At 44.4% G+C, this 26,920-nt stretch overlaps 1 protein-coding gene across 1 annotated transcript in view; it reads right to left on the reverse strand.

Moving 5' to 3' along the window:
* The window catches only part of SYP (synaptophysin), a 61,541-nt gene that overhangs the window by 21,193 nt on the left and 13,428 nt on the right, over positions 1 to 26,920 (reverse strand). The window contains exon 3 of the mRNA XM_082263598.1: positions 11,101 to 11,225. Within this exon, the coding sequence (XP_082119724.1) occupies positions 11,101 to 11,225 (125 nt within the window). The remainder of the gene's footprint in view (positions 1 to 11,100; positions 11,226 to 26,920) is intronic.

The raw sequence follows: 26,920 nt of genomic DNA on the forward strand, positions 1-26,920 counted from the left end.
TTTTGCGATACGGCACTAAGTTACTTTAACCACTTGCCTCCCAGCCAATTCTGTATTTTTTTTAGCAGAGACAACAGGGAATAAAATGGCGGTCGTTGCAACTTTCTACGTCACATGGTATTTGCGCAGAAATTTTTCAAACGCAATTTAAAAAAAAACTTTCAGAAATTATATAAAAAAAAATTTGGGGAAAATATTGTGTTTTTTAATCTATATATTTATTTTTTTAATGTGAAAGATGATTACTCAGAACCCCCAAACATTATATATATATATATATATATATATATATATTTTTTTAGCAGAGACCCTAGGGAATAAAACGGCGGTCATTGCAACTTTTTATGTAGGTATTTGCGCAGCAATTTCTCAAATTTTTTTTTTTTTTGGAAAAAAAAGTAGTTTTATGAATTAAAAAAAAAAAACACAAAACAGTAAAGTTAGCCCAATTTTTTTTATAATGTGAAAGATGATGTTACACCGAGTAAATAGATACCCAACATGTCACGGTTTAAAATTGCGCACGCTCGTGGAATGGCGCCAAAACTTTGGTACTTAAACATCTCCCTAGGCAACACTTAAAAAAAAATGACAGGTTACCAAGTTAGAGTTACAGAGGAGGTATTGGGCTAGAATTGTTACTCTCGCTCTAACGTTCGCGGCGATACCTCATATGTATGGATTGAACCCCGTTTAGATATTTGGCCATGACATACGTATGCGTTCGTTCCTGCGTGCGAGCACGTGGGGACGGTAGCAATTCCATTTTTTTTTTTTTTATTATTATTTTATTTTTACACTTTGCCTTTAATTTTTTTTTTTTTTTTGATCACTTTTATTCCTATTACAAGGAATGTAAATATCCCTAGGAATAGTGAATGACAGGTCCTCTTTATGGAGAGATCGGGGGTCTATAAGACCTCAGATCTCTCCTACAGGCTGGAAAGCCTGAAATAAAAATAAAAAAATAAAAAATGATCTCGGCTGTTCAGCCGAGAGAGATCACTGCAGTATTGACAACTGCCAGGCCTGGAGTGACATCATGACGTTGCACCCGGGCCTTCCGAGACTCATATCTGGTCCTCGGTATTCTCTATGGTGTACTTCTGCCCCCAGGGGATATTCCTTCCTGCCGCCCCTCCGGTCGACTCTAAGAATGATCAAGCGGCTGATTGTTCTTACTGTGCAGGGAATCGCCGGCTAAAAAAAAGCCGGCGATTCCCTGCACGCTCCCCCTAGTGGCTATTGCACAAAATGAAATACAGGTACGTGATTTTGCGCAATAGAGCCGACCTGTAATGTTCGTTACGCGGTTGGCAAGTGGTTAACCACTTCCGGACCGCCCACCGTGTATTTACGTTGCTACTTTGACGTTAAATACCGGGGTTATGGCAGCAGCAGATAGCAGCCATAACCCTGGTATTTTTTTTACGTGGCCGGCGGTCCGCTTTAACATAAAAGTGGTCCCAGTAGAGGATTCGCCACGGTATCACTTTTATGGGTGGCAGGAGAGGTGCCCATCCCCCCGCCTCTTCCCGGTCATTTTCCCCGCTTACCGGAGACGGCGGGAAAAACAATCCAATCCCCTGTGCGGATGGGCAGGAAGTTGAGTGAGGGCAAGATGGCCCCCCTCTAATCTGTGCCCTTGGATGATATATCATTTTTTAAATATATATATATTATTTATATATATATATATATATATATATATATATATATATATATATATATAGGGAATAAAAAAAACAAATATATACAATATATATATATTGAAAATAGATGTATTGTTTGGGGGTTCTATGTAATGCCCTTGGAGGATATATAATTTTTAAATATATATATATATAGACACACACATTTTCATATATATATATGTATATATATAGGGGAAAAAAAAAATATATATATATATATATATATATTGAAAATAGATGTATTGTTTGGGGGCTCTACGTAATGCCCTTGGAGGATATATAATTTTTAAATATATATATATATATATATACATATATATATACACACACATATATATATATATATATATATATATATATATATATATATATATATATATATATATAGGGGAAAAAAAATATATATATTGAAAATAGATGTATTGTTTGGGGGTTCTACGTAATGCCCTTGGAGGATATATAATTTTTTAAATATATATATATATATATATATATATATATATATATATATATATATATATACACATTTCTATATATATATATATATATATATATATATATATATATATATACACTGTATATATTGAAAATAGATGTATTGTTTGGGGGTTCTACCGAATTTTCTAGCGAAAAATACTGATTTTAACTTGTAAAAAACAAGTGTAAGAAAAAGGCCGGGTCCTTATAGCTGGGACTTCTTTCACTATGTACCTCCATATACAGTATAATCCTATGACTGAATAAACACATATGAAAGCTCCATCAAGCTGAAACAGCATATTAAGAATGGCCCTTGGGATTTATTCAGTTTCGAGGAAAGCTCCGCCCATCTGCAAAGTGCTCTTGCTTTTTAGTTAAATTGTCTCTTAAAACAGTCATGCCTTGGCCTCCAGGCCGTCATTAATAGGACTGCTCAGAGCCATCCCCTCCCCCTCCTTCATATTGTTTCTTGACCGGTTTCACCGTAAAACCCAATTACAACACTGCATGGAAGCAAATGCAATTTGTTACAATACGGAAACAGTTGTCAAGGGACGACTTGCTTCTATTTTCTGAAACAACTTGGCTGGGTGAATGGGAGAGAGCTTTGTTTAATGTTACGATGCAAACTGAATCAACTGCAATAAAGATTTGGCAGGTAGCGGGTGAATGGGAGATAATAAAACCATGTAATCCTTCCCGTGGTGCTGTTGCGCTACTTTTTTAACCGCATCTTTCCCACGCCTATTCTGACACTTCTCCCCTACATGTAAAAATCAACTTTCTGTTAGAAAATTATTTAGAACCCCCAAACATTATATATATATATATATATATATATATATATATACAAATATATATATATATATATATACACATACATACACTGTATATATATATAAATATATATATATATATACACTATATATATATATATATATATATATATATATATATATATATATATATACTATATATACTATATATATATTTTTTTTTAGCAGAGACCCTATAGAACATTGATGGAGAACCTTGGCAGCCCAGATATTTGGGAACTACATTTCCCATGATGCTCTGCACTCTGCGGTGTTTTTTGAGCATCATGGGAAATGTAGTTCCAAAACATCTGAGGGTGCCAAGGTTCGCCATCACTGCTATAGAATAAAGTGGTGGGTGTTGCAATTTTTTACGTCACACGGTATTTGCGCAGCAAATTAATTATACGCAATTTTTATTTTTTTGGAAAGAAAACACTTTCATCAATTTAAAAAAAAAAAAAAAAACAGTAAAGTTAGCCCAATTTTTTTTATAATGTGAAAGATGATGTTACGCCGAATAAATAGATACCCAACATGTCACGCTTCAAAATTGCGCACGCTCGTGGAATGGCGCCAAACTTCGGTACTTCAAAATCTCCATAGGCGACGCTACCAGTTTGGAGGTAGAGAGGAGGTTAGCGCTAGAATTATCGCTCTCACTCCAAAGATATCACACATGTGGTGCAATCACCGTTTACATATGGGAGCAGGAGTAACGTATGAGTTCGCGTTTGTGTGTAAGCACGGTGGGACGGGGGTGCTTTAAATTTCTTACCTAAATTTTTTTACTTCATTTAAAAAACAAATTTTTTTTGACTTTTTTTTGTTTACACTTTATTTTTTATTTTTATTTATTTATTTTATTTATTTATTTTAATTTTTTATTTTTGTTTACACTTTATTTTTTATTTTTATGTATTTATTTTATTTATTTATTTTAATTTTTTATTTTTGTTTACACTTTATTTTTTATTTTTATTTATTTATTTTATTTATTTATTTTAATTTTTTATTTTTGTTTACACTTTATTTTTTATTTTTATTTATTTATTTTATTTATTTATTTATTTTAATTTTTCTTTATTTTTGTTTACACTTTATTGCTATCACAAGGGATGAACAACATCCCTTGTGATAGCATGGGCCGTGTCAGGTCCTCTTTTTTGAGAGATTTGGGTTCTATTAGACCCCAAATCTCTCTTCTGGCCCCCCATGCAGCCGATCAGACACAGATTGATTGGATTGGCTGTTGCTCTGGCCGCTGGTGGTCAGGTAAACAAAGGGGCGGAACAGGAAGTGACGAATACTCGTCACCCCCCCCCACTTTCCAGGGTTACAGAGAGAGGGGAACAACGTCAGTTCCTCTCTCTGTATAGGGCAGCCATCGCCACTGGCTGCACCGCGATGGGACTGGAGAGCACGGGAGAGATGGCGGTGGCGGGAGGGGGGGTGGGACTCCATTCCGCCAACTGCAGAAGTGATTGAGTGGCTAATTAGTCACTCGGATCACTTCTGCCTGGAAGGGGATTGCCAGCTGCAAAAAATGATACCGGGATGATGCCTGTAGGTGCAAGCATCATCCTGGTATTAACACTGAACCCCAGGGACGTACGGGCACGTCCATTTGGGGGAAGTGGTAAGCGCTTCCATACTGGGCAAATTCCGGCATTCCTCTCCTACATGTAAAAATCATAATTTTTTTTACTAGAAAATTACTCAGAACCCCCAAAACACACACACATATATATATACTGTAGATATATATATATATATATATATATATATATATATACACACACACCCACCTAATATATATATATATATATATATATATATATATATATATATATATATATATATATACACTATATATATACACTGTATATATACACACACACACGCCGTCCACAAGGTTTAGGAGTATGTCTATGGGAATATTGGAGAGAGGGTCTGGCTCGCAGTCTGTACTCCAATTCATCCCAAAGGTGTTCTGTTGGGTTGAGGTCAGGACTCTGTACAGGCCAGTCAAGTTCCTCCACCCCAAACTCGCACATCCATGTCCTTATGGACTTTGCTTCGTGCAAGAGCTGATCGGAGAGTACCGCAGACTCGGTGTCTGCCGGCACCCGCCGATGCTTCGGTGCAGAGGCAGAATAGTCATATTGGAACAGGAAGGGGGCTATCCTCAAACTGTTTGGAAATTGTCCAAAATGTCTTGGTATGCTGATGCCTTAAGAGTTCCCTTTACTGGAACAAAGGGTTGAGGTCAGGACTCTCTGCAGGCCAGTCAAGTTCCTCCATCTCTCCTACTGAGCACCAATGTAAGGGGGCACCTCTCCTACTAAGCACCAATGTAAGGTAGCACCTCTCCTACTGAGCACCAATGTAAGGGGGCACCTCTCCTACTGAGCACCAATGTAAGGGGGCACCTCTCCTACTGAGCACCAATGTAAGGGGGCATCTCTCCTACTGAGCACCAATGTAAGGGGCACCTCTCCCACTGAGCACCAATGTAAGGGGGCACCTCTCCTACTGAGCACCAATGTAAGGGGGCATCTCTCCTACTGAGCACCAATGTAAGGGGCACCTCTCCCACTGAGCACCAATGTAAGGGGGCACCTCTCCTACTGAGCACCAATGTAAGGGGGCACCTCTCCTACTGAGCACCAATGTAAGGGGCACCTCTACTACTAAGCACCAATGTAAGGGGGCACCTCTCCTACTAAGCACCAATGTAAGGGGGCACCTCTCCTACTGAGCACCAATGTAAGGGGGCACCTCGCCTACTAAGCACCAATGTAACGGGGCACCTCTCCTAATGAGCACCAATGGAAGGGAGCACTTCTACTGAGCACCAATGTAAGGGGGCACCTCTCCTACTGAGCACCAATGTAAGGGGGCACCTCTCCTACTAAGCAACAATGTAAGGGGGCATCTCTCCTACTGAGCACCAATGTAACGGTCACCTCTCCTACCGAGCACCAATGTAAGGGGGCACCTCTCCTACCGAGCACCAATGTAAGGGGGCACCTCTCTTACTAAGCACCAATGTAAGGGGGCATCTCTCCTACTGAGCACCAATGTAAGGGGCACCTCTCCTACCGAACACCAATGTAAGGGGGCATCTCTCCTACTGAGCACCAATGTAAGGGGGCACCTCTCTTACTAAGCACCAATGTAAGGGGGCATCTCTCCTACTGAGCACCAATGTAAGGGGCACCTCTCCTACCGAACACCAATGTAAGGGGCACCTCTCCTACCGAGCACCAATGTAAGGGGGCACCTCTCCTACCGAGCACCAATGTAAGGGGGCACCTCTCCTACTGAGCACCAATGTAAGGGGGCACCTCTCCTACTGAGCACCAATGTAACGGGGCACCTCTCCTACCGAGCACCAATGTAAGGGGGCACCTCTCTTACTAAGCACCAATGTAAGGGGGCACCTCTCTTACTAAGCACCAATGTAAGGGGGCATCTCTCCTACTGAGCACCAATGTAAGGGGCACCTCTCCTACCGAACACCAATGTAAGGGGGCATCTCTCCTACTGAGCACCAATGTAAGGGGGCACCTCTCTTACTAAGCACCAATGTAAGGGGGCATCTCTCCTACTGAGCACCAATGTAAGGGGCACCTCTCCTACCGAACACCAATGTAAGGGGCACCTCTCCTACCGAGCACCAATGTAAGGGGGCACCTCTCCTACCGAGCACCAATGTAAGGGGGCACCTCTCCTACTGAGCACCAATGTAAGGGGGTACCTCTAGTACTGAGCACCAATGTAAGGGGGCACCTCTCCTACTGAGCACCAATGTAACGGGGCACCTCTCCTACCGAGCACCAATGTAAGGGGGCACCTCTCTTACTAAGCACCAATGTAAGGGGGCACCTCGCCTACTAAGCACCAATGTAACGGGGCACCTCTCCTAATGAGCACCAATGGAAGGGAGCACTTCTACTGAGCACCAATGTAAGGGGGCACCTCTCCTACTGAGCACCAATGTAAGGGGGCACCTCTCCTACTAAGCAACAATGTAAGGGGGCATCTCTCCTACTGAGCACCAATGTAAGGGGCACCTCTCCTACTGAGCACCAATGTAAGGGGGCACCTCTCCTACCGAGCACCAATGTAAGGGAGCACCTCTCTTACTAAGCACCAATGTAAGGGGGCATCTCTCCTACTGAGCACCAATGTAAGGGGCACCTCTCCTACCGAGCACCAATGTAAGGGGGCACCTCTCCTACCGAGCACCAATGTAAGGGGGCACCTCTCCTACCGAGCACCAATGTTAGGGGGAACCTCTTCTACTGAGTACCAATGTAAGGGGGCACCTCTCCTACTGAGCACCAATGTAAGGGGGCACCTCTCCTACCGAGCACCAATGTAAGGGGGCACCTCTCCTACTGATCACCAATGTAAGGGGGCACCTCTCCGACTGAGCATCAATGTAAGGGGCACCTCTCCTACCGAGCACCAATGTAAGGGGGCACCTCTCCTACCGAGCACCAATGTAAGGGGGCACCTCTCCTACTGAGCACCAATGTAAGGGGGCACCTCTCCTACTGAGCAACCAATGTAAGGGGGCACCTCTCCTACTGAGCACCAATGTAAGGGGGCACCTCTCCGACTGAGCATCAATGTAAGGGGGCACCTCTCCTACTGAGCACCAATGTAAGGGGACACCTCTCCTACTGAGCCCAAATGTAAGGGGGCACCTCTACGTCTGAGCAACCAATGTGAGTGGACATCTCCACTGATTTTACAGGGTTGCCTTCTCCCATTGGCCACTAATGTAAGGGGAAATCTTCTCCCACCAGCCACCAATGTAAGGTCCCACTGATCAGCAATGTATGTAGGCACCTCTCCCAATGACCACCAAAGTAAAGGAAAACTCTCCCACTCATCTCCAACATGAAGGGGCTCCTCTCCTACTGACCATCAATGTAAGGGACTCTTCTCCAATAACCCCCATAGTAAGGGGCATTTGTTCATTGTCTGCATATCTTTTATGAACATTATTATTATTGGTTTCATTTTTATTAAATGTAATTCATATTTTTGCCAAAAATACTTGTTATAGTTGACATTTAGGGTGTCAAGTATTCACGAAGGACTTCTAATCCCAATGATGTTGCTACCTGTTAAGTCAATAAAGCTGTTCTCTGGTTTTGCCAAAACCCAGAAGGGCCCATCATCCTTTTGTATTTATTTCAGCCCATAGTTATCCTCTTCTTAAGTTGAGTCAGATCCCCTGAAGGCCTTTGTCATCGGGGGCAGCTCAATGATGACAAAATAGCTAAAGAAAGCACCTACTTGGCCAAAATGCTGTAGGATCTCGCTGGTATCAAGGGAGTTGCAATACCTGGTTGGGTTGACCAGCGAGGGTGTGACACCATAGGAGCAGGTGCGTTGTCTCTGCTCTCTAATTGATTCTGTTGCTAACGACTGATAGGATCAATCTAGGATGATAGTTCAGCACCACTAATCCCTTCCCTCCTGATGCACATCTAGTTCTTCCCTCCCGGGAGCCGTTCACAGCACTGCTGCTTTATAAACCAAGTCACTAGAGTTGGCACAGGACCAGGTACAAGTAGGGCCTGTCTCTGGTTATCTTGGTTTTGCCCCCAACTGGAACCTTGTTCAGATGTGATCAGGAACTCTTTAAAACTGCCTTGTCTACAAAAAAGTGTACCTTTTTTATTACTTAAGAAAATATAGGATCCAGAAGATGTAGGAGATCCTCCACAGTGACCCAGTTATGTCCAAACTATGGCCCTCCAGCTGTTCAGGAACTACAACTCCCATCATGCCTAGTTATGTCTGTGAATGTCAGAGATTTATAATGCCTCATGGGATTTGTAGTTCCTGAACAGCTGGAGGGCCATAGTTTGGACACCCCTGCGACGTACATAGAGTCTTCTTCCTGAGCACCTTAGGAGTCTGCAACACTGGAGTCCCCTTATTCAAATACTAAAATCTGAAGGTCCAAATTCAGAGTTCTGGCCAGAGGCCTAACTAGAACCTCCAGGACCCTGGTGCAGGAACCCATGAAGAGCCCCCCTGATGCCATCCTGGGGTCCTTTCTCATGGTTTGCAGCAGGCCCCCTTCCTGCCATCTTGGGGGCCCCGCACAGTGGCAGAATGCCAGGGCCCAGGTTGGCTTTGCGACCCTGGTAGTTCTGCCACTGACCATACTAGGGGGCATTTTGGAGGATGTAAGGGGATTACACTGGAGGATGTAAAGGGGCACTCTGGAGTAGATGAAGGGACACTCTGGAGGTACTAAAATAGAACCTCCATAGTGCCCTCTAACATCCTCCAAAGGGCCCCCTTAATGCCTTCAACGTGCCCCCTTGATGCCTCATCATTCAGAATGCGTCCTTACATCCTTTAGATCTGCAAACCTTTTAGATCTGCATCCTTTTAGATCTGAAAGTCTGTAAACTTTCTAAACAAATCACTAGTCTACTGTCCTTTAGACTTTTGGGGGCCGGACTGTGGCCATTGGGAGTAGAAAAGGTCCCGAAGTCAGTGGGAAAAAACAATGCCTTATCTTTGGTGTCAGTGGAAGGAGTTGTGCCCTATTGTTGGTGCCATTAATGGGAATTGTGCCCCATCATTGGTATCATTAGGAGGAATTGTGCCCCATCACTGGTGCCATTAGGAGGAATTGTGCCCCATCACTGGTGCCATTAGGAGGAATTGTGCCCCATCACTGGTGCCATTAGGAGGAATCGTGCCCCATCACTGATGCCACTAGGAGGAATTGTGCCCCATCATTGGTGTCACTAGGAGGAATTGTGCCCCATCAATGGTGCCATTAGGAGAAATTGTGCCCCATCATTGGTATTATTAGGAGGAATTGTGCCCCATAATTGGTGCCATTAGGAGGAATTGTGCCCCATCACTGGTGCCATTAGGAGGAATTGTGCCCTATCACTGGTGCCATTAGGAGGAATTGTGCCCCATCACTGGTGCCATTAGGAGCAATTGTGCCCCATCATTGGTATCATTAGGAGCAGTTGTGCCCCATCACTGGTGCCATTAGGAGCAATTGTGCCCCATCATTGGTACCATTAGGAGGAATTTTGCCCCATCACTGGTGCCATTATGAGCAATTGTGTCCCATCACTGATGCCACTAGGAGGAATTGTGCCCCATCATTGGTGCCATTAGGAGGAATTGTGCCCCATCATTGGTGCTATTAGGAGCAATTGTGCCCCATCACTGGTGCCATTAGGAGGAGTTGTGCCCCATCACTGGTGCCATTAGGAGGAATTGTGCCCCATCACTGGTGCCATTAGGAGGAATTGTGCCCCATCACTGGTGCCATTAGGAGGAATTGTGCCCCATCATTGGTGCCATTAGGAGGAATTGTGCCCCATCACTGGTGGCCATTAGGAGGAATTGTGTCCCATCATAGGTGCCATTAGGAGGAATTGTGCCCCATCATTGGTGCCATTAGGAGGAATTGTGCCCCATCACTGGTGCCATTAGGAGGAATTGTGCCCCATCACTGGTGCCATTAGGAGGAATTGTGCCCCATCACTGGTGCTATTAGGAGCAATTGTGCCTCATCATTGGTGTCATTAGGAGGAATTGTGCCCCATCATTGGTGCCATTAGGAGGAATTGTGCCCCATCATTGGGGTCAGTGTGGGAGGGGTGGGGAATAATGCCCCAGTGTTGGTATCAGTGGATGAAATAGTGACCAAGGAACTGGATAAAATAAAGCAAAGGGCCACATCTGGCCCCTGGGCCACAGTTTGGAATCCACTGATATGAATGAGAAGGCAATGCGAAATAGCTGGCAACTCAAGAACAAGCCATCAATGGTGGATCCCATATCTATGCCTTGACAGATCCCCTTTAAAGAAAACATGTACTAGTTGTCTGGATGCCATAAACTGTAATACCTTTGAGTTAATGTATTAATATGGTGGCCAGGCACCAAGAACTTTTCAGAAGAGGTTAAAAAAGGTGCCCTAACATATTCCTCGTACCACCGGTTGCATTTAATTACCTCCATACCTGACTTGCCGTATTAAATGCATAGGAAGCTCATGTTAAGTCATACAAAAAGAAAATAGCGTATGACTACAAACTCACTTAAATGGATATTCAAAGTCCACTTTAATATTCAGCTTGCTCTCGGTTTTGTTGCTACAGTCGACGCTGAGCGTGAATTGTCCAGAGTAACTTCCGCATGTCGCAAAGGCAAAGATAGAGAAGAGCTGCAAAAGAGAAAGAGGGAGGCAGAAAAATAAGACAGGGTGAGACACAAAGAAACTAAACAATGAAATCTACAAGACACATGCATCCAAAGTTATATCTATAGATTGGAGGGTGAAGAAAAGTGAGGATTCGGAAGGATCGAGAGGTGGGTGGTTCACCATAAGACATGGTTAGATAAATTGATAATGGAGAGGCTCCAGGCTGAGCAGATATTTAACTTAAAGAGTAATGGAGGCTTGGGGACTACACTGTGGGGGCTATGGGCTAGGCCAAACATTCTAAACAAAGGACCAGTTTACTGTGCTTAAGACTTTAGAGGAGCTGGACTGTGGCCAGAAGAACTAGAAACTGTCTTGCCAAAGGTGGAAGTGAACAATGCCCCATCATTGGTGTCAGTGGGAGGAATAGTGTCCCATCTATGGTGTCAGTGTGATGAATAGTGCCCCATCATTGGTGTCAGTGGGATGAATAGTGCCCCATCATTGGTGTCAGTGGGATGAATAGTGCCCCATCATTGATGTCAGTGGGAGGAATAGTGCCCCATCATAGGTGTCAGTGGGAGGAATAGTGCCCCATCATTGGTGTCAGTGGGAGGAATAGTGTCCCATCATTGGTGTCAGTGGGAGGAATAGTGGCCCATCATTGGTGTCAGTGGGAGGAATAGTGCCCCATCATTGGTGTTAGTGGGAGGAATAGTGCCCCATCATTGGTGTCAGTGGGAGGAATAGTGCCCCATCATTGGTGTTAGTGGGAGGAATAGTGCCCCATCATTGGTATCAGTGGGAGAAATAGTGCCCCATCATTGGTGTCAATGAGTGGAATAGTGCCCCATCATTGGTGTCAGTGGGAGGAATAGTGCCACATCATTGACGTCAAATGGAAGAATAGTGCCCCATCATTGGTATCGGTGGGAGGAAGGAATAGTGTCCTATCATTGGTGTCAGTGGGGGGAATAGTGCCGCATCTATGGTGTCAGTGGGAGGAATAGTGCCCCATCTATGGTGTCAGTGGGAGGAATAGTGCCCCATCTATGGTGTCAGTGGGAGGAATAGTGCCCCATCTATGGTGCCAGTGGGAGGAATAGTGCCCCATCATTGGTGTCAGTGGAAGGAATAGTGCCCCATCATTGGTCTCAGTGGGAGGAATAGTGTCCCATCATTGGTGTCAGTGGGGGGAATAGTGCCGCATCTATGGTGTCAGTGGGAGGAATAGTGCCCCATCTATGGTGTCAGTGGGAGGAATAGTGCCCCATCTATGGTGTCAGTGGGAGGAATAGTATCCCATCTATGGTGCCAGTGTGAGGAATAGTGCCCCATCATTGGTGTTAGTGGAAGGAATAGTGCCCCATCATTGGTGTCAGTGGAAGGAATAGTGCCACATCATTGACGGGTTTGCAAGTGGTTTCCCGGGATTATGGGTGAAGCTATCAGCCATAACCTCGGCATTCTTTTTCTCATGAAAGCGTTCCGAGTGGCTCATTAGCCGCTGGATCGCCTTCAGAAATGGCGGGAGGTGACGTACACCATCAGACCCCCCTCCAGTGTTTCTCAGGCTTATGGTTTTTACCAAAGCGCCCCAAAAACGATCTGGTCACAAAGGTGAACAAAGACTAGATCGCCTCTATGGCCTTGGAGGAATGCAGTGACATCATGAGGTCACTTCTGGTCCAGGGTGGAAGTAAACTATTTTTTTTTTTTTAAGCAAGAGATCAAAACTACCTTTTTAAAAGCAAAAAAAAAAAAAAAAAAAAAGAAGAGATTTGGGGTCTTTTTGACCCCAGATCTCTCCATAAAGAGGACCTGTCATCCTTATTTCTATTACAGGGGATGTTTACATTCCTTGTAATAGAAATAAATGTGATAAAATAAAAAAATACCGTAAATAAAAAAAACACGTTAAAAGGGACAGTGTAAAAATATATGAAAAAAGAAGGCGCCCCCATCCCCAGAAGCGAACGCAAACGTAGGTCACACACACATATGTAAATGGTGTTTGCACCACACATGTGAGGTGTTGCCGCAAACGTTGGAGCAAGATCAATAATTCTAACGCTAGACCTCCTCTGTAACTCTAAACTGGTAACCTGTACAATTTTTAAAGCGTCACCAATGGAAATTTTTATGTATTGTCGTTTTTCGCCATTCCACCAGTGTGCGCAATTTTAAAGCGTGACATGTTGGGTATCTATTTACTCTGCGTAACATTATCTTTGCTATGTTACAAAAAAAATTGGAATATATTTTTTTTTTTTTTTTTATTTTTCCCAAAAAAATTGCGTTTGAAAAACCGCTGTGCAAATCCCGTGTTACATAAAAAATTGCAACGATTGCTGTTTTATTCCCTTGGGTCTCTGCTAAAAAAAAAAAAAAGAAAATATATATATATATACACACAGTAGCATGTACATAGCAAAAATGACACCCCAAAATACATTCTGCTAATCCTCATGAGTATGGCGATAACACATGTGTGAGACTTTTACCCAGGCTGGCTACATAGACACAGAGACCCAACATCCAAGGAGCACCTTCAGGTGTTCTAAATGCATAAATTACACATCTAATTTCCTAATGACCTGTTCAAGGGGGCCGAATACTTTCGCAAAGCACTGTATATATATATATATATATATATATATATATATATATATATATATATATATATATATACACACACACACATTTTTTTTATAATTATTATAATAATAATATTTTTTATAATTATATATATATATATATATATATATATATATATATATATATATATATATATATATATAGGGGTGTGGCTAGGTGGTTTAGAAATGATTTTTGGGAGCAGTGGGTGGGGCTTACTTATTTTGCAGGTAAAATTAGGTATGTCTGTGACAGATTGCTGCAGACCAGGCTCCAAGATAAGAACGATAATAATGTCATTAGTGAAATCTAGAACAAGGCCGGGCAAATCCCATGAGCCAGAGAGCCAATGTGCTAAACAAATCACAGCTGCTACCTATTTAAAGGATAACTGCACTTTTATTAAAGCGACAAGCACTCAAAACAGTTAAAAGTGATTAGAGTAAAAAAAAAAAAAAATTCCTAATGATAACGCTGTAACTTGTAAAATAAAGTCTTTAACAACTTGACCTCCAGAAGAGTTACCCCCCCCCCCCCCTTTCATGAGGATAGCAGAGATAAATATGGCCGCACACCACAGCTGAAATAAAATAGTGTTAGGTAAAAGTCGGGTAGACAAGGGACAAGTTGACGCGTTTCACACGAACATACCGTGCTTGTTCACAACATCGATATGGCAAAAACGCATTCTATTTACAGTGTAAGTTCAAAGAGAGACCGCAAATCGGATCACCGGTGTATGATTGCCGGCTATTGCATGACCATTCCATATTCCTAATAAAAACATTTATATAAAGAGCGTAATCACACAAAATCCAGAAATGGTATAAAATAATAATAAAATCCATAAAAAAAAAAAAAAAATACAAATAAAATGAAAACCAACAAAAAAAAGAAAAAAAAAAGAAAAATACAAATAAAATTAAAACCAATAAGAAAAGAAAGAAAAACGCAGAAAAGACAAAAATATAAGCGATCTACAACATGATTGCATACCAGAAAATAAACACAAATGTAAATGAAAACATACAAAAAAGATTTCTGATACACAAAATAGACATAATATATTTTCCCGTTCATGATGTGTGGTATATAGTGTATATATTATGGCCTGTATTACAAACACTATATACCGCACATCATGAATGTGAAATATTTTATGTCTATTTTGTGCATCAAAAAATATTTTTTTTATGTTTTCATTTACATTTGTGTTAGTTTTATTTATATTATATTTATATATTTATTTATAATATATATATTTATATTTTTATCTTTTCTGCGTTTTTTTTTTTCTTTTCTTAATGGTTTTAATTTTATTTGTATTTTTCTTTTCTTTTTTTTTCCCCTTTTAATGGATATTATTAATATTTTACACCATTTCTGGATTTTGCGTAATTACGTTCTTTATATAAATGTTTTTATTAGAGGAGTATGGAATGGTCATGCATTAGCCGGCAATCAAACACAGGTGATCTGATGTGCGGTCTCTCTTTGAACTAAGGCTGGCCATACAGTATCTCACAAAAGTAAGTACACCCCTCACATTTAAATATTGTAAATATTTTATTCTATCTTTTCATGTGACAACACTGAAGAAATGAGACTTTGCTACAATGTAAAGTAGTGAGTGTACAGCTTGTATAACAGTGTAAATTTGCTGTTCCTTTAAAATAACTCAACACACAGCCATTACTGTCTAAACCGCTGGCAACAAAAGTGAGTACACCCCTAAGTGACAATGTCCAAATTGGGCCCAATTAGCCATTTTCCCTCCCCGGTGTCATGTGACTCGTTAGTGTTACAAGGTCTTAGGTGTGAATGGGGAGCAGGTGTGTTAAATTTGGTGTTATCGCTCTCACTCTCTCATACTGGTCACTGGAAGTTCAACATGGCACCTCATGGCAAAGAACTCTCTGAGGATCTGAAAAAAAAAGAATTGTTGCTCTACATAAAGATGGCCTAGGCCAGTGATGGGGAACCTCGGCACCTCAGATGTTTTGGAACTACATTTCCCATGATGCTCAACTACACTGCAGAATGCATGAACATCATGGGAAATGTAGTTCCAAAAAATCTGGGGTGCCAAGGTTCGCCATCACTGGCCTAGGCTATAAGAAGATTGTCAAGACCCTGAAACTGAGCTGCAGCATGGTGGCCAAGACCATACAGAGGTTTAAAAGGACAGGTTCCACTCAGAACAGGCCTCGTCATGGTCCACCAAAGAAGTTGAGTGCACGTCTTTTTTACTGCGGCACGGTGGCTCTCCTGCGCAAACCGCCTGACACCCACGATCGCTCCCCGCTGAGAGAGAAGGACGATCGGATGTTGTAAACACAGCTGACCGTTGTTCTCTCTGGAATGATCACAGAGCTCCTGGGATCCTTCTATATAGGATCACAGGTCTCTATGGTCATTTCAGAAGCCACGCCCCCCCCCCACAGTTAGAATCACTCCCCTAGGGTCACATTGAACCCCTTGATCACCCACAGGGTTAACCCCTCCCCTGCCAGTGTCATTTTTACAGTAACAGTGCATATATATAGCACTGATTACTGTAGTAATGTCACTGGTACCCCCAAAAGTGTTAAAATGATCAGTTAGGGGTCCGATCTGTCCATCGCAATGTCGCAGTCCCGCAAAAAAAAAAAAAAAAAAAAAAATCGCAGATCGCAGCCATTACTAGTTTAAAAAAAAAACTGAATAAAATAAAAATGACATAAATCTTTTCCGTAGTTAGTAAACGCAATAACTTTTGCGCAAACCAATCAAAATAGGCTTATTGCGATTTTTTTTTACCAAAAATATGTAGCAGAAAACAAATTGGCCTAAAATGTTAAAAAATTTTGATTTTTAAATTTTGGGGGGGGGGGGGGGAATTTCATATAAAAAAATGTGAAAAATATTGTTATTTTTTCAGAATTGTCGCTCTTTTTTTGTTTATAGCGCAAAAGGTAAAAATCGCACAGGTGATCAAATACCACCAAAAGAAAGCTCTATTTGTGGGGAAAAAAGGACATCAATTTAATTTGGGTACAGCATCGCACGACCGCGCAATTGTCCATTAAAGTCACGCAGTGCCGAATCGCAAAATAGGCCCTGGTCAGGAAGGGGGTAAAATCTTCCGGGGCTTAAGTGGTTAACTCAATGAACAAAATTGAAATTAGGAGAGGGAATAGCCTAATAACATTCGTTTTTTTTTTGGGGGTTTTTTCCACACCATTCACAAAAACATACATGCACTTTCAATGGGCGAATTGCTCTGACTCTTTTTTTTAATAAATATTCCCTTTTGAGGTTGTTTTTAGCGGAACTTGTCTCTAGCTTTGGATGTTTCGTAGCACTGCTACCCCCGAATACCCCACATTTTTTTCTCACTGGTTTGCTTTAATGTAGCCGATCCAACATCGAGCGTTATACAAATCATATGTAAATGAACCACAGATAAAACATGTCAACCTCTTGCGTTGCCAAATGTCGCTAGGAGGTGGGTGGCATAATTGGAGCTGCTGGGTGCGCTCCAGAGCTGGCAGCTTCTTCAATGATCTGCTTAATAAATACTTAGGATTGCATCATGCGCTAACACTGGAACCCCACAGAGCAAGGGGATGGGGGGGAGGGGGTCAATAATCACACGGGGGTGAATGTCATGACTGGTATATATACACTGAACAAAATTATAAACACAACACTTTTGTTTTTGCTCCCATTTTCTATGATGGTGGGTGGGTATCTATGATCATGGGGGGGAGGGGTAGTGATGATGAGGGGGGGGTGGGTATCTATGATGATGGGGGGAAGAGTAGTGATGATGGGGGGATTGGTATCTATGATAATGGGGGGAAGAGTAGTGATGATGGGGGGATGGGTGTCCATGATGATGGGGGGGGGGAGAGGGGTAGTGATGATGGGGGGGATGGGTGTCCATGATGATGGGGGGGGGAGGGATAGTGATGATGGGGCAGAAGTGATGATGGGGGGGGTAGGGATGATACAGGGGATGGGTACCCATGATGATGGGGGGGGGGTAGTGATAATGGGGGGAGGGGGGTATCTATGATGACAGGGTGGGGGAGGGTAATGATGATAGGGTGGATGGGTATCTATGATGATGGGGGGAGGGGTAGAGATGATGGGGGGATAGGTATCTATGATGACAGGGTGGGGGAGGGCCACTCCATCCACAACGTATGCCTGCCCATACAATAACCCCACCACCACCATGGGCCACTCCATCCACAACGTACGCCTGCCCATACCATAACCCCACCGCCACCATGGGCCACTCCATCCACAACGTACGCCTGCCCATACCATAACCCCACCGCCACCATGGGCCACTCCATCCACAACGTACGCCTGCCCATACCATAACCCCACCGCCACCATGGGCCACTCCATCCACAACGTACGCCTGCCCATACCATAACCCCACCGCCACCATGGGCCACTCCATCCACAATGTACGCCTGCCCATACCATAACCCCACCACCACCATGGACTACTCCATCCACAACAGACGCCTGGCCATACCATAACCCCACCACCACCATGGGCCACTCCATCCACAACGTACGCCTGCCCATACCATAACCCCACCGCCACCATGGGCCACTCCATCCACAACATACGCCTGGCCATACCATAACCCCACCACCACCATGGGCCACTCCATCCACAACGTACGCCTGCCCATACCATAACACCACCACCACCATGGGCCACTCCATCCACAACATACGCCTGGCCATACCATAACCCCACCACCACCATGGACCACTCCATCCACAACATACGCCTGGCCATACCATAACCCCACCGCCACCATGGGCCACTCCATCCACAACGTACGCCTGCCCATACCATAACCCCACCTCCACCATGGGCCACTCCATCCACAACATACGCCTGGCCATACCATAACCCCACCACCACCATGGACCACTCCATCCACAACATACGCCTGCCCATACCATAACCCCACCACCACCATGGACCACTCCATCCACAACATACGCCTGGCCATACCATAACCCCACCGCCACCATGGGCCACTCCATCCACAATGTTGACATCAGCAAACAGCTCACCCACACGACGTCATACACACTGTCTGCCATCTGCCTGTACAGTGAAAACCAGGATTCATCCGTGAAGATAGCACGGCTCCAAAGTGCCAGACACCATCAAATGTGAGCATTTGCCCACTCAACGACGAACTGCAGTCAGGTGGAGACCCCGATGAGGACCACAAGCATGCAGATTAGCTTCCCTGAGACGATTTCTGCAGAAATTCTTTGGTTATGCAAACCGATTGTTGCAGCAGCTGTCCGGGTGGCTGGTCTCAGATGATCTTGGAGGTGAAGATGCTGGATGTGGAGGTCCTGGGCTGGTGTGGTTACACGTGGTCTGTGGTTGTGTCCCTTCAACTGGGCTATTACACTGGGGGGGGGGGGGGTCTGTCTGATCACATGACCACTGTAATTGGCTATCAAAGTGGTCACATGATGGAGTGCCAGTCCTGTCAGCTCCCGGTCATTGCTAGAGACCAGGAGGTGATGGGACGGGCTCCTGATCATTACTAGAGACCAGGAGATGATGGGACTGGCTCCCGATCATGTGACCACTGTGATAACCAAATACAATGGTCGTGTGATCAGGGCAGACCTTCTCGACAGCTCAGACACTGTGCTAGGAGCGTGCCCTCTCAGCATAGAAACCTCTACAGCCCATGGACACATACACTATGTTGCCAAAAGTATTGGGACGCCTGCCTTTACACACACATGAACTTTAATGGCATCCCAGTGTTAGTCCGTAGGGTTCAATATTGAGTTGGCCCACCTTTGCAGCCACAACAGCTTCAACTCTGGTGTGTGGCCTTGTGTGGTCCACACTCAATACCTGTAATGAGTGTCCGACCATGTCAGGCAAGCTCAGTTCTCAGGTCAGCGAGAGATAGGAAAGTCTGAATTACTAGACCAAAAATCTGTGTTGGGGGTCACAAGCCAAGTTCGGTGCAGGAGAGAGTTTCATAGTCGGGGGTCACAAGCTAAGGTTGGTGCAGGAGAGAGTTTCGTAGTCGGGGGTCACAAGCCAAGGTCGGTGCAGGAGAGAGTTTCGTAGTCGGGGGTCACAAGCCAAGGTCGGTGCAGGAGAGAGTTTCATAGTCGGGGGTCACAAGTCAAGGTCGATGCAGGAGGAGAGTTTAGTAGTTGGGGTCACAAGCCAAAGTCATTTTCCAAACAGCAATAGAAGTCGCTTAAGTAGTTTGCAGGATCAGACCACAATAATCTGGCGAGAGGAAGTGCAGAGGCAAGGCTTATATAGGAAGTTCATGGGAGGAGCAAGGATTTTAAGGGACAATAGCAATCAAGACACAAGGTAGGGTTGTCCAACAGATCAGGCAGTATTGTCCAATTATCCCAGATAGCTCAGTGAGAAGAATCAATGCCAGATACAGAAGAGGTCCCAGGTTCGAGCCCAGGTCCTGACTGTACTCCACTCCTCCCTGAATGTCTTAGGGTCACGTTTTTGAGGAAATCTCTGGAGAAATCCTCTTATTAATCTAGGGCAGGGATCCTCAAACTACGGCCCTCCAGCTGTTGCGGAATTACACATCCCATGAGGCATTGTAAAACTCTGACATTCACAGACATGACTAGGCATGATGGGAATTTTAGTTCCTGAACAACTGGAGGGCCAAAGTTTGAAGACCCCTGACCTAGGGGAATGAACGTGTTCCTCAGGCTCCCATGAATCCCCCTGTGGTCCATAGCCTTTCCATCCTAATATGTATTGTAGTTTACCACTATGCATACGGCAGTCAGAATTTTATCCAATATGAATTCTTCTTCCTATTGCACCTGGACAGAGTCTGGTGGGGAATGTGTACGACCAGAAGAAGGATTACTTCTGAAAGGCTTTAAAAGAGCAGTATGGAAAACAGGATGGATCTTCACTGAAGGTGGTAGTTTAAGTTTGTAGGCCGCAGGATTACTTCGTGCAATTACTTTGAAGGGTCCAATGAACTTAGGACCAAATTTCTGAGAAGGAAGTTTAAGATGTAAGTGTTTAATGGATAGCCAGACCTTATCACCTAATGAATATGGAGAAATGGTTCGTCTGTGTCTATTTGCAATTACCTTAAAGCAGGGCTTCCCAAACTTTTTTGGGCCGGGACCCACTTCTGATTCTGAATACAGTTATTTTTCGAAACCCACTTGCTTGTAATTGAATATTGTAAAGCGCTACAGAATTTGTTGGCGCTATATAAATGCAAATAATAATAGTAATGCATATTTTAAAGAGAGGGGGATGTTAAATTAGAAATAGAAGCTGCCATTAACTCCTGACACCGCCGGGCCACCTGGTCCTCCTATGACACCGAGGCTGCTGTCTCTGCCCGCTATAGCTGAGAGAATCCCGCCGCCAGTCTAGCCACCACCGCTGCCACCAGCAGGACCGAGGAGCTGACTCTACACCCCATGAACATATCCTACAACCTTACATAACAGCCAACATACGTACTCAATGATGCAAGTATCCTCCTTGCGGGAAATGCAGACCGGCCTCCGTAAACTGCGCGGGTGGGGTCCTGAATACATCGCAATTTGACTGCTCTGGCTCTCTGTAATTTGCGCAGACTCGCACAGCACAATTTAAGCGGGCCCGCTCTCAGTGATTTCTGGCTCAGAGCGACCAACTCAAACGCAGCTCGCGACCCACCAGTGGGTCCCGACCCACAGTTTGGGAACTCCTGCCTTAAAGGATTCTTGAACGTTGTGTAAAGTCTTCTTCAGTAATTCTTGGTTATTTTGTAAAGCCGAGACCCTTGCATTTGAAGTTGGTAAAGATGACTCTACGGGAATTCCGGGGATAAAAGATGGAGGACTTCCATATTTGGCGAAGAATGGGCTTTGAGAGATGGAACTATGGCAGGAGTTATTGTAAGCAAATTCTGCTAATGGTAGATATTCGGTCCAGTCATCATGAAGATGGCAGATGAAACAACGAAGAAATTGCTCTAAAGTTTGATTCGTTCTCTAAGGCTTCCCATTTGATTGTGGATGAAATGCAGTTGATAGGTTAACTTCGATTCCCAGAGTAGAACAGAATGTTTTCCATAGTCGTGATGTGAACTGGACTCCTCAATCTGATATTATTTCATCTGGGAGCCCATGCAGTCTGTAAATTTCTCGTATTAATATTTCATCAGTGTCTTCAGCTATAGGAATACAAGTGATGGGCACAAAATGAGCCACCTTAGTTAAACGGTCCACCACCACCATGATAGCTGTAAATCCCTTGGAAGGGGGTAGGTCCACAATAAAATCCATGGAAATGGATCCCCATGGTTGCGATGGCACAGGGAGAGGCTATAGAAGACCTACCGGGAGGGAGCGTGGTACTTTGTGTTAGGCGCAGGTTTCACATGAGAGAACATACTCCTTTGCATATTTCCGATAGGAAGGCCACCAAAAGGTACGAGCAAGGAGGTCTACCATTTTTCTAACTCCAGGGTGACCAGCAGATTTTGAATCATGCACCAACTGAAGGACCTTAAGTCGTGTCACTTCAGGGACATACATTCTTTTTTCAAAGGTCCAGTGGCCCTCATGAAAGTCCATGTGTAAATTTCCTGGTGGATTGTTCAAGAGTGGGTCCCGATCATAACTTTCTTTAATCTTTGAAAGAAGCACTGCAGGGTACATTACTCCCAAAAAGTGTCTGTCTTGTAAGATAGTACTTACTGGTTCTAAGTCAGTAGAAGAGTCACCAGAAATTCTCGATAAACCATCTGCTTTTCCATTTTTACATCCTGGTCTGTAAGAAATGACAAAATCGAATCTTGAAAAAAAGAGTCCATTTTGCCTGCCTTGCATGGAGCCTCTTTGCGGATTTAATAAATTCAAGATTTTTGTGGTCAGTAAGGACAGTTACGGGATGTGTGTTGCCCTCCAGAAGGTGTCTCCATTCAGTGAAGGCTTCCTTTATTGGTAAAAGTTCCTTGTTGCCGATATCATAGTTCTGTTCTGCAGTTGTCATTTTGCGGGAATGAAAGGCACATGGGTGTAATAACATTTTTTCCCCAATTCTCTGAGAAAGAACTGCTCCAATGGCTGTAATGGAGGCATCTACTTCTACTATAAAGGGAAGTTCTGGGTTAGGATGTGCCAGTACAGGTGCAGTGGTGAATAAGGTTTTCAGATGTGAGAAAGCCATTTCTGCCTCTGTGGGCCACTGGAAGCATGCCTCCTTCCTTGTCACATGAGTAATGGGGGCCACAAGTTTTGAACATTTTTAAATAAATCTTCCGTAAAAGTTTGGGAACACCAAGAACCGTTGAACATCCTTTACGTTCTTGGGGGTAGGCCAGTCTAGGATGGCTTGGATCCAGGTTCAGCCCTTCAGGAGGGATGATGTAGTCTAAGAACTGTATACGGGTCTGTTTTAAATCACATTTTTACAATTTAATATAAAATGTATTTGTCATAGTTGTTCTAAGATAGTACGGACATGATCCCAGAGTTCCTGTAAATTGGTTCGAAAAGTTAAGTATATCGTCCAGATAAGCCACCACAAACTGGTCTAACAAGTCTCTGAAAACATCATTTATGAAATGTTGAAAGGTAGCTGGTGCCATTAGAGTCCAAAGGGCATTACTATGGATTCATATTGCCCATATCTTGTTTGCAAGGCCGTCTTCCATTCATCTCCAAGATTATATGCACCCCGCAGATCAAGCTTGGTGAAAATCCTTGCTGTTCTTGGTCTCTCAAATAGTTCTGGAATTATTGGAAGTGGGTAACGATTCTTGACTGTCATTTTATTTAATTCTCTGTAATCAATGCATGGGTGCAGGGTTCCATTTCAACAAAGAATAGCGGGGCACCAGCAGGGAAGGTTGATGGACGGATAAAGCCCCTCGCCTAATTCTCTTCTAGAAAGTCCCTTAACACCTTCAGTTCTGGTTCAGAAAGATTGTAGAGGTAGAGGAACTGGGGCTTCTGGTACAAGCTCTATTGGGCAATCATATGCCCGATGGGGTGGTAATTGGTCGGCATTTTTCTTATCACAAATTTCTTTAAAGTCTTGGCATTGAGGGGGCAATTTTTCCAGGTTAGTCAACGTCACTCCGATAATAGTAGGTGAGATGTCTCTTTTTTGACAATGTAACTCACAATGTTCAGAGGGAAAGTCCAGGTTTCTGGCCTGCCAGGCAATAGTGGGATTGTGAATTGATAGCCATGGTATTCTTAAGATAACAGGACATTTAGGAGAAGAAATCAGATTGAAAGAGAATAACTCTTGGTGTCCAGGCTCGATACTTAACTGCAGAGGAATGGTCTCATGAAATTACAGTTATGAAGAAGCAATGAAAATAATTTTATGGTTGGGGGTCACCACAACATAAGGAACTGTATTAAAGCGTCGCGGCATTAGGAAGGTTGAGAACCACTGTGTTAGGAGAATACCTGTAATGAGTGGAGACTAATGGCCGACCACGTCAGGCAATCTCAGTTCTCAGGTCAGGGAGAGAAAAGTCTGAATTACTAGACCAGTAATCTGTGTCGGGGTCACAAGCCAAGTTCGGAGCAGGAGAGAGCTTCATAGTCGGGGTTACAAGCCAAGTTCGGTGCAGGAGAGAGTTTCGTAGCCGGGGTTACAAGCCAAGTTCGGAGCAGGAGAGAGTTTCATAGTCGGGGTTACAAGCCAAGTTCGGTGCAGGAGAGAGTTTCGTAGCCGGGGTTACAAGCCAAGTTCGGTGCAGGAGAGAGTTTCGTAGCCGGGGTTACAAGCCAAGTTCGGTGCAGGAGAGAGTTTCGTAGTCAGGGTCACAAGCCAAGTTCGGTGCAGGAGAGAGTTTCGTAGTCGGGGTCACAAGCCAAGTTCGGTGCAGGAGAGAGTTTCGTAGCCGGGGTTACAAGCCAAGTTCGGTGCAGGAGAGAGTTTCGTAGCCGGGGTTACAAGCCAAATTCGGTGCAGGAGAGAGTTTCGTAGTCGGGGTCACAAACCAAGTTCGGTGCAGGAGAGAGTTTCGTAGCCGGGGTTACAAGCCAAGTTCGGTGCAGGAGAGAGTTTCGTAGTCAGGGTCACAAGCCAAGTTCGGTGCAGGAGAGAGTTTCGTAGTCGGGGTCACAAGCCAAGTTCGGTGCAGGAGAGAGTTTCGTAGCCGGGGTTACAAGCCAAGTTCGGTGCAGGAGAGAGTTTCGTAGCCGGGGTTACAAGCCAAGTTCGGTGCAGGAGAGAGTTTCGTAGTCGGGGTCACAAGCCAAGTTCGGTGCAGGAGAGAGTTTCGTAGCCGGGGTTACAAGCCAAGTTCGGTGCAGGAGAGAGTTTCGTAGCCGGGGTTACAAGCCAAGTTCGGTGCAGGAGAGAGTTTCGTAGTCGGGGTCACAAGCCAAGTTCGGTGCAGGAGAGAGTTTCGTAGCCGGGGTTACAAGCCAAGTTCGGTGCAGGAGAGAGTTTCGTAGTCAGGGTCACAAGCCAAGTTCGGTGCAGGAGAGAGTTTCGTAGTCGGGGTCACAAGCCAAGTTCGGTGCAGGAGAGAGTTTCGTAGCCGGGGTTACAAGCCAAGTTCGGTGCAGGAGAGAGTTTCGTAGCCGGGGTTACAAGCCAAGTTCGGTGCAGGAGAGAGTTTCGTAGTCGGGGTCACAAGCCAAGTTCGGTGCAGGAGAGAGTTTCGTAGCCGGGGTTACAAGCCAAGTTCGGTGCAGGAGAGAGTTTCGTAGCCGGGGTTACAAGCCAAGTTCGGTGCAGGAGAGAGTTTCGTAGCCGGGGTTACAAGCCAAGTTCGGTGCAGGAGAGAGTTTCGTAGTCGGGGGTCACTCACAAGCCAAAGTCGTTTTCCAAACAGCAATAGAAGAAGCTCAAATAGTATGCAGGATCAGACCACAATAATCTGGCAACAGGAAGTGCAGAGGCAAGGCTTATAGTTGGGCGTAAAAGCTAAAAAATATTGTCTAAATACAGAGAGCCATGTGCTGTGTATTTCCTACTCAGGTTTTGGGAGAGTATTTGTAAAGAAAAATAGAATAGTTGTTGGACCATTGAAACTCGCTCTGTGCTGATGGGGCAAAATTCAGTATTTTCAAATGATATTCTCTGCAGTTCAAATGCGGGAATGCGGAAAATTCCAGCCACTAGATGGAGCTGAGGAGCCTACTGTTTTACTATGATACTCAGTGCCATCTAGTGGCCATAATGTGGTAGGTTCACACATTCTCAATCTGCAGGGAATATGGCTGAAGAACATTTGATTTTGCCCCATTCGCAAAGAACAAATTTACATGCAATTTTGATTGATAAATAGGTATGAACATTTAAAAAAAATACACCCCCTGCTGGGCCCCTCCTACAACTCTGCGCTCTGCACTGCCCAGGAGCTTTCTAAACTAAAGACCGGTCACTACTGCTCTCTCTCCTTGTGCAGGGTGCCTGGTCTCATCTCCGCCCCTTCCTGTTGTTTTTTCTACAGGCAGCCTATAGTGGGTGGGGCCTGCTGGGTCCCTCCCACAGCTCTGATCTCTCTCCTTGTGCAGGGTGGCTGGTCTCGTCTCTGCCCCCTTCTGTAGTTTTCTGCAGCCAGCCTGTAATGGGTTGAACCTGCTTGGGCCACTCCCACAGCTCCGCTTTCTTTTCTTGCGCAGGTGGATTGATCTTGTCTCCGCCCCTTTCTGCAGTTTTCTGCAGGCAGCCTGTAATAGGTGGAGTCTGATTTGGCCCCTCCCACAGCTCTGCTCTCTCTCCTTAACCAGAGGGAGTGGTCTTGTCTCCGCCCCCTTCTTTAGTTTTGCGAAGCCAGCCTGAAGTGGGTGGAGCCTGCTTGGGCCCCTCCCACAGCTCTGCTCTTTTTCCTTGTACAGGGTGACTGGTCTTGTCTCCACCCCCTTATGTAGTTTTCCCCAGCCAGCCTGTAATGTGTGGAGCCTGCCGGGCCCCTCCCACAGTTCTGCTCTCTGCACTGTGCAGGAGATTCCTAAACTAAAGATCGGTCACTGCTGCCCTCTCTTGAGTGGGTTGACTGGTCTTGTCTCTGCCCCTTTCTGTAGTTTTCTGGAGGCAGCCTCTAATG

The sequence above is a fragment of the Pelophylax lessonae genome (genome assembly GCF_965119305.1).
Source record: "Pelophylax lessonae genome assembly, chromosome: 7".
In the NCBI taxonomy this organism is placed as follows: domain Eukaryota; kingdom Metazoa; phylum Chordata; class Amphibia; order Anura; family Ranidae; genus Pelophylax; species Pelophylax lessonae.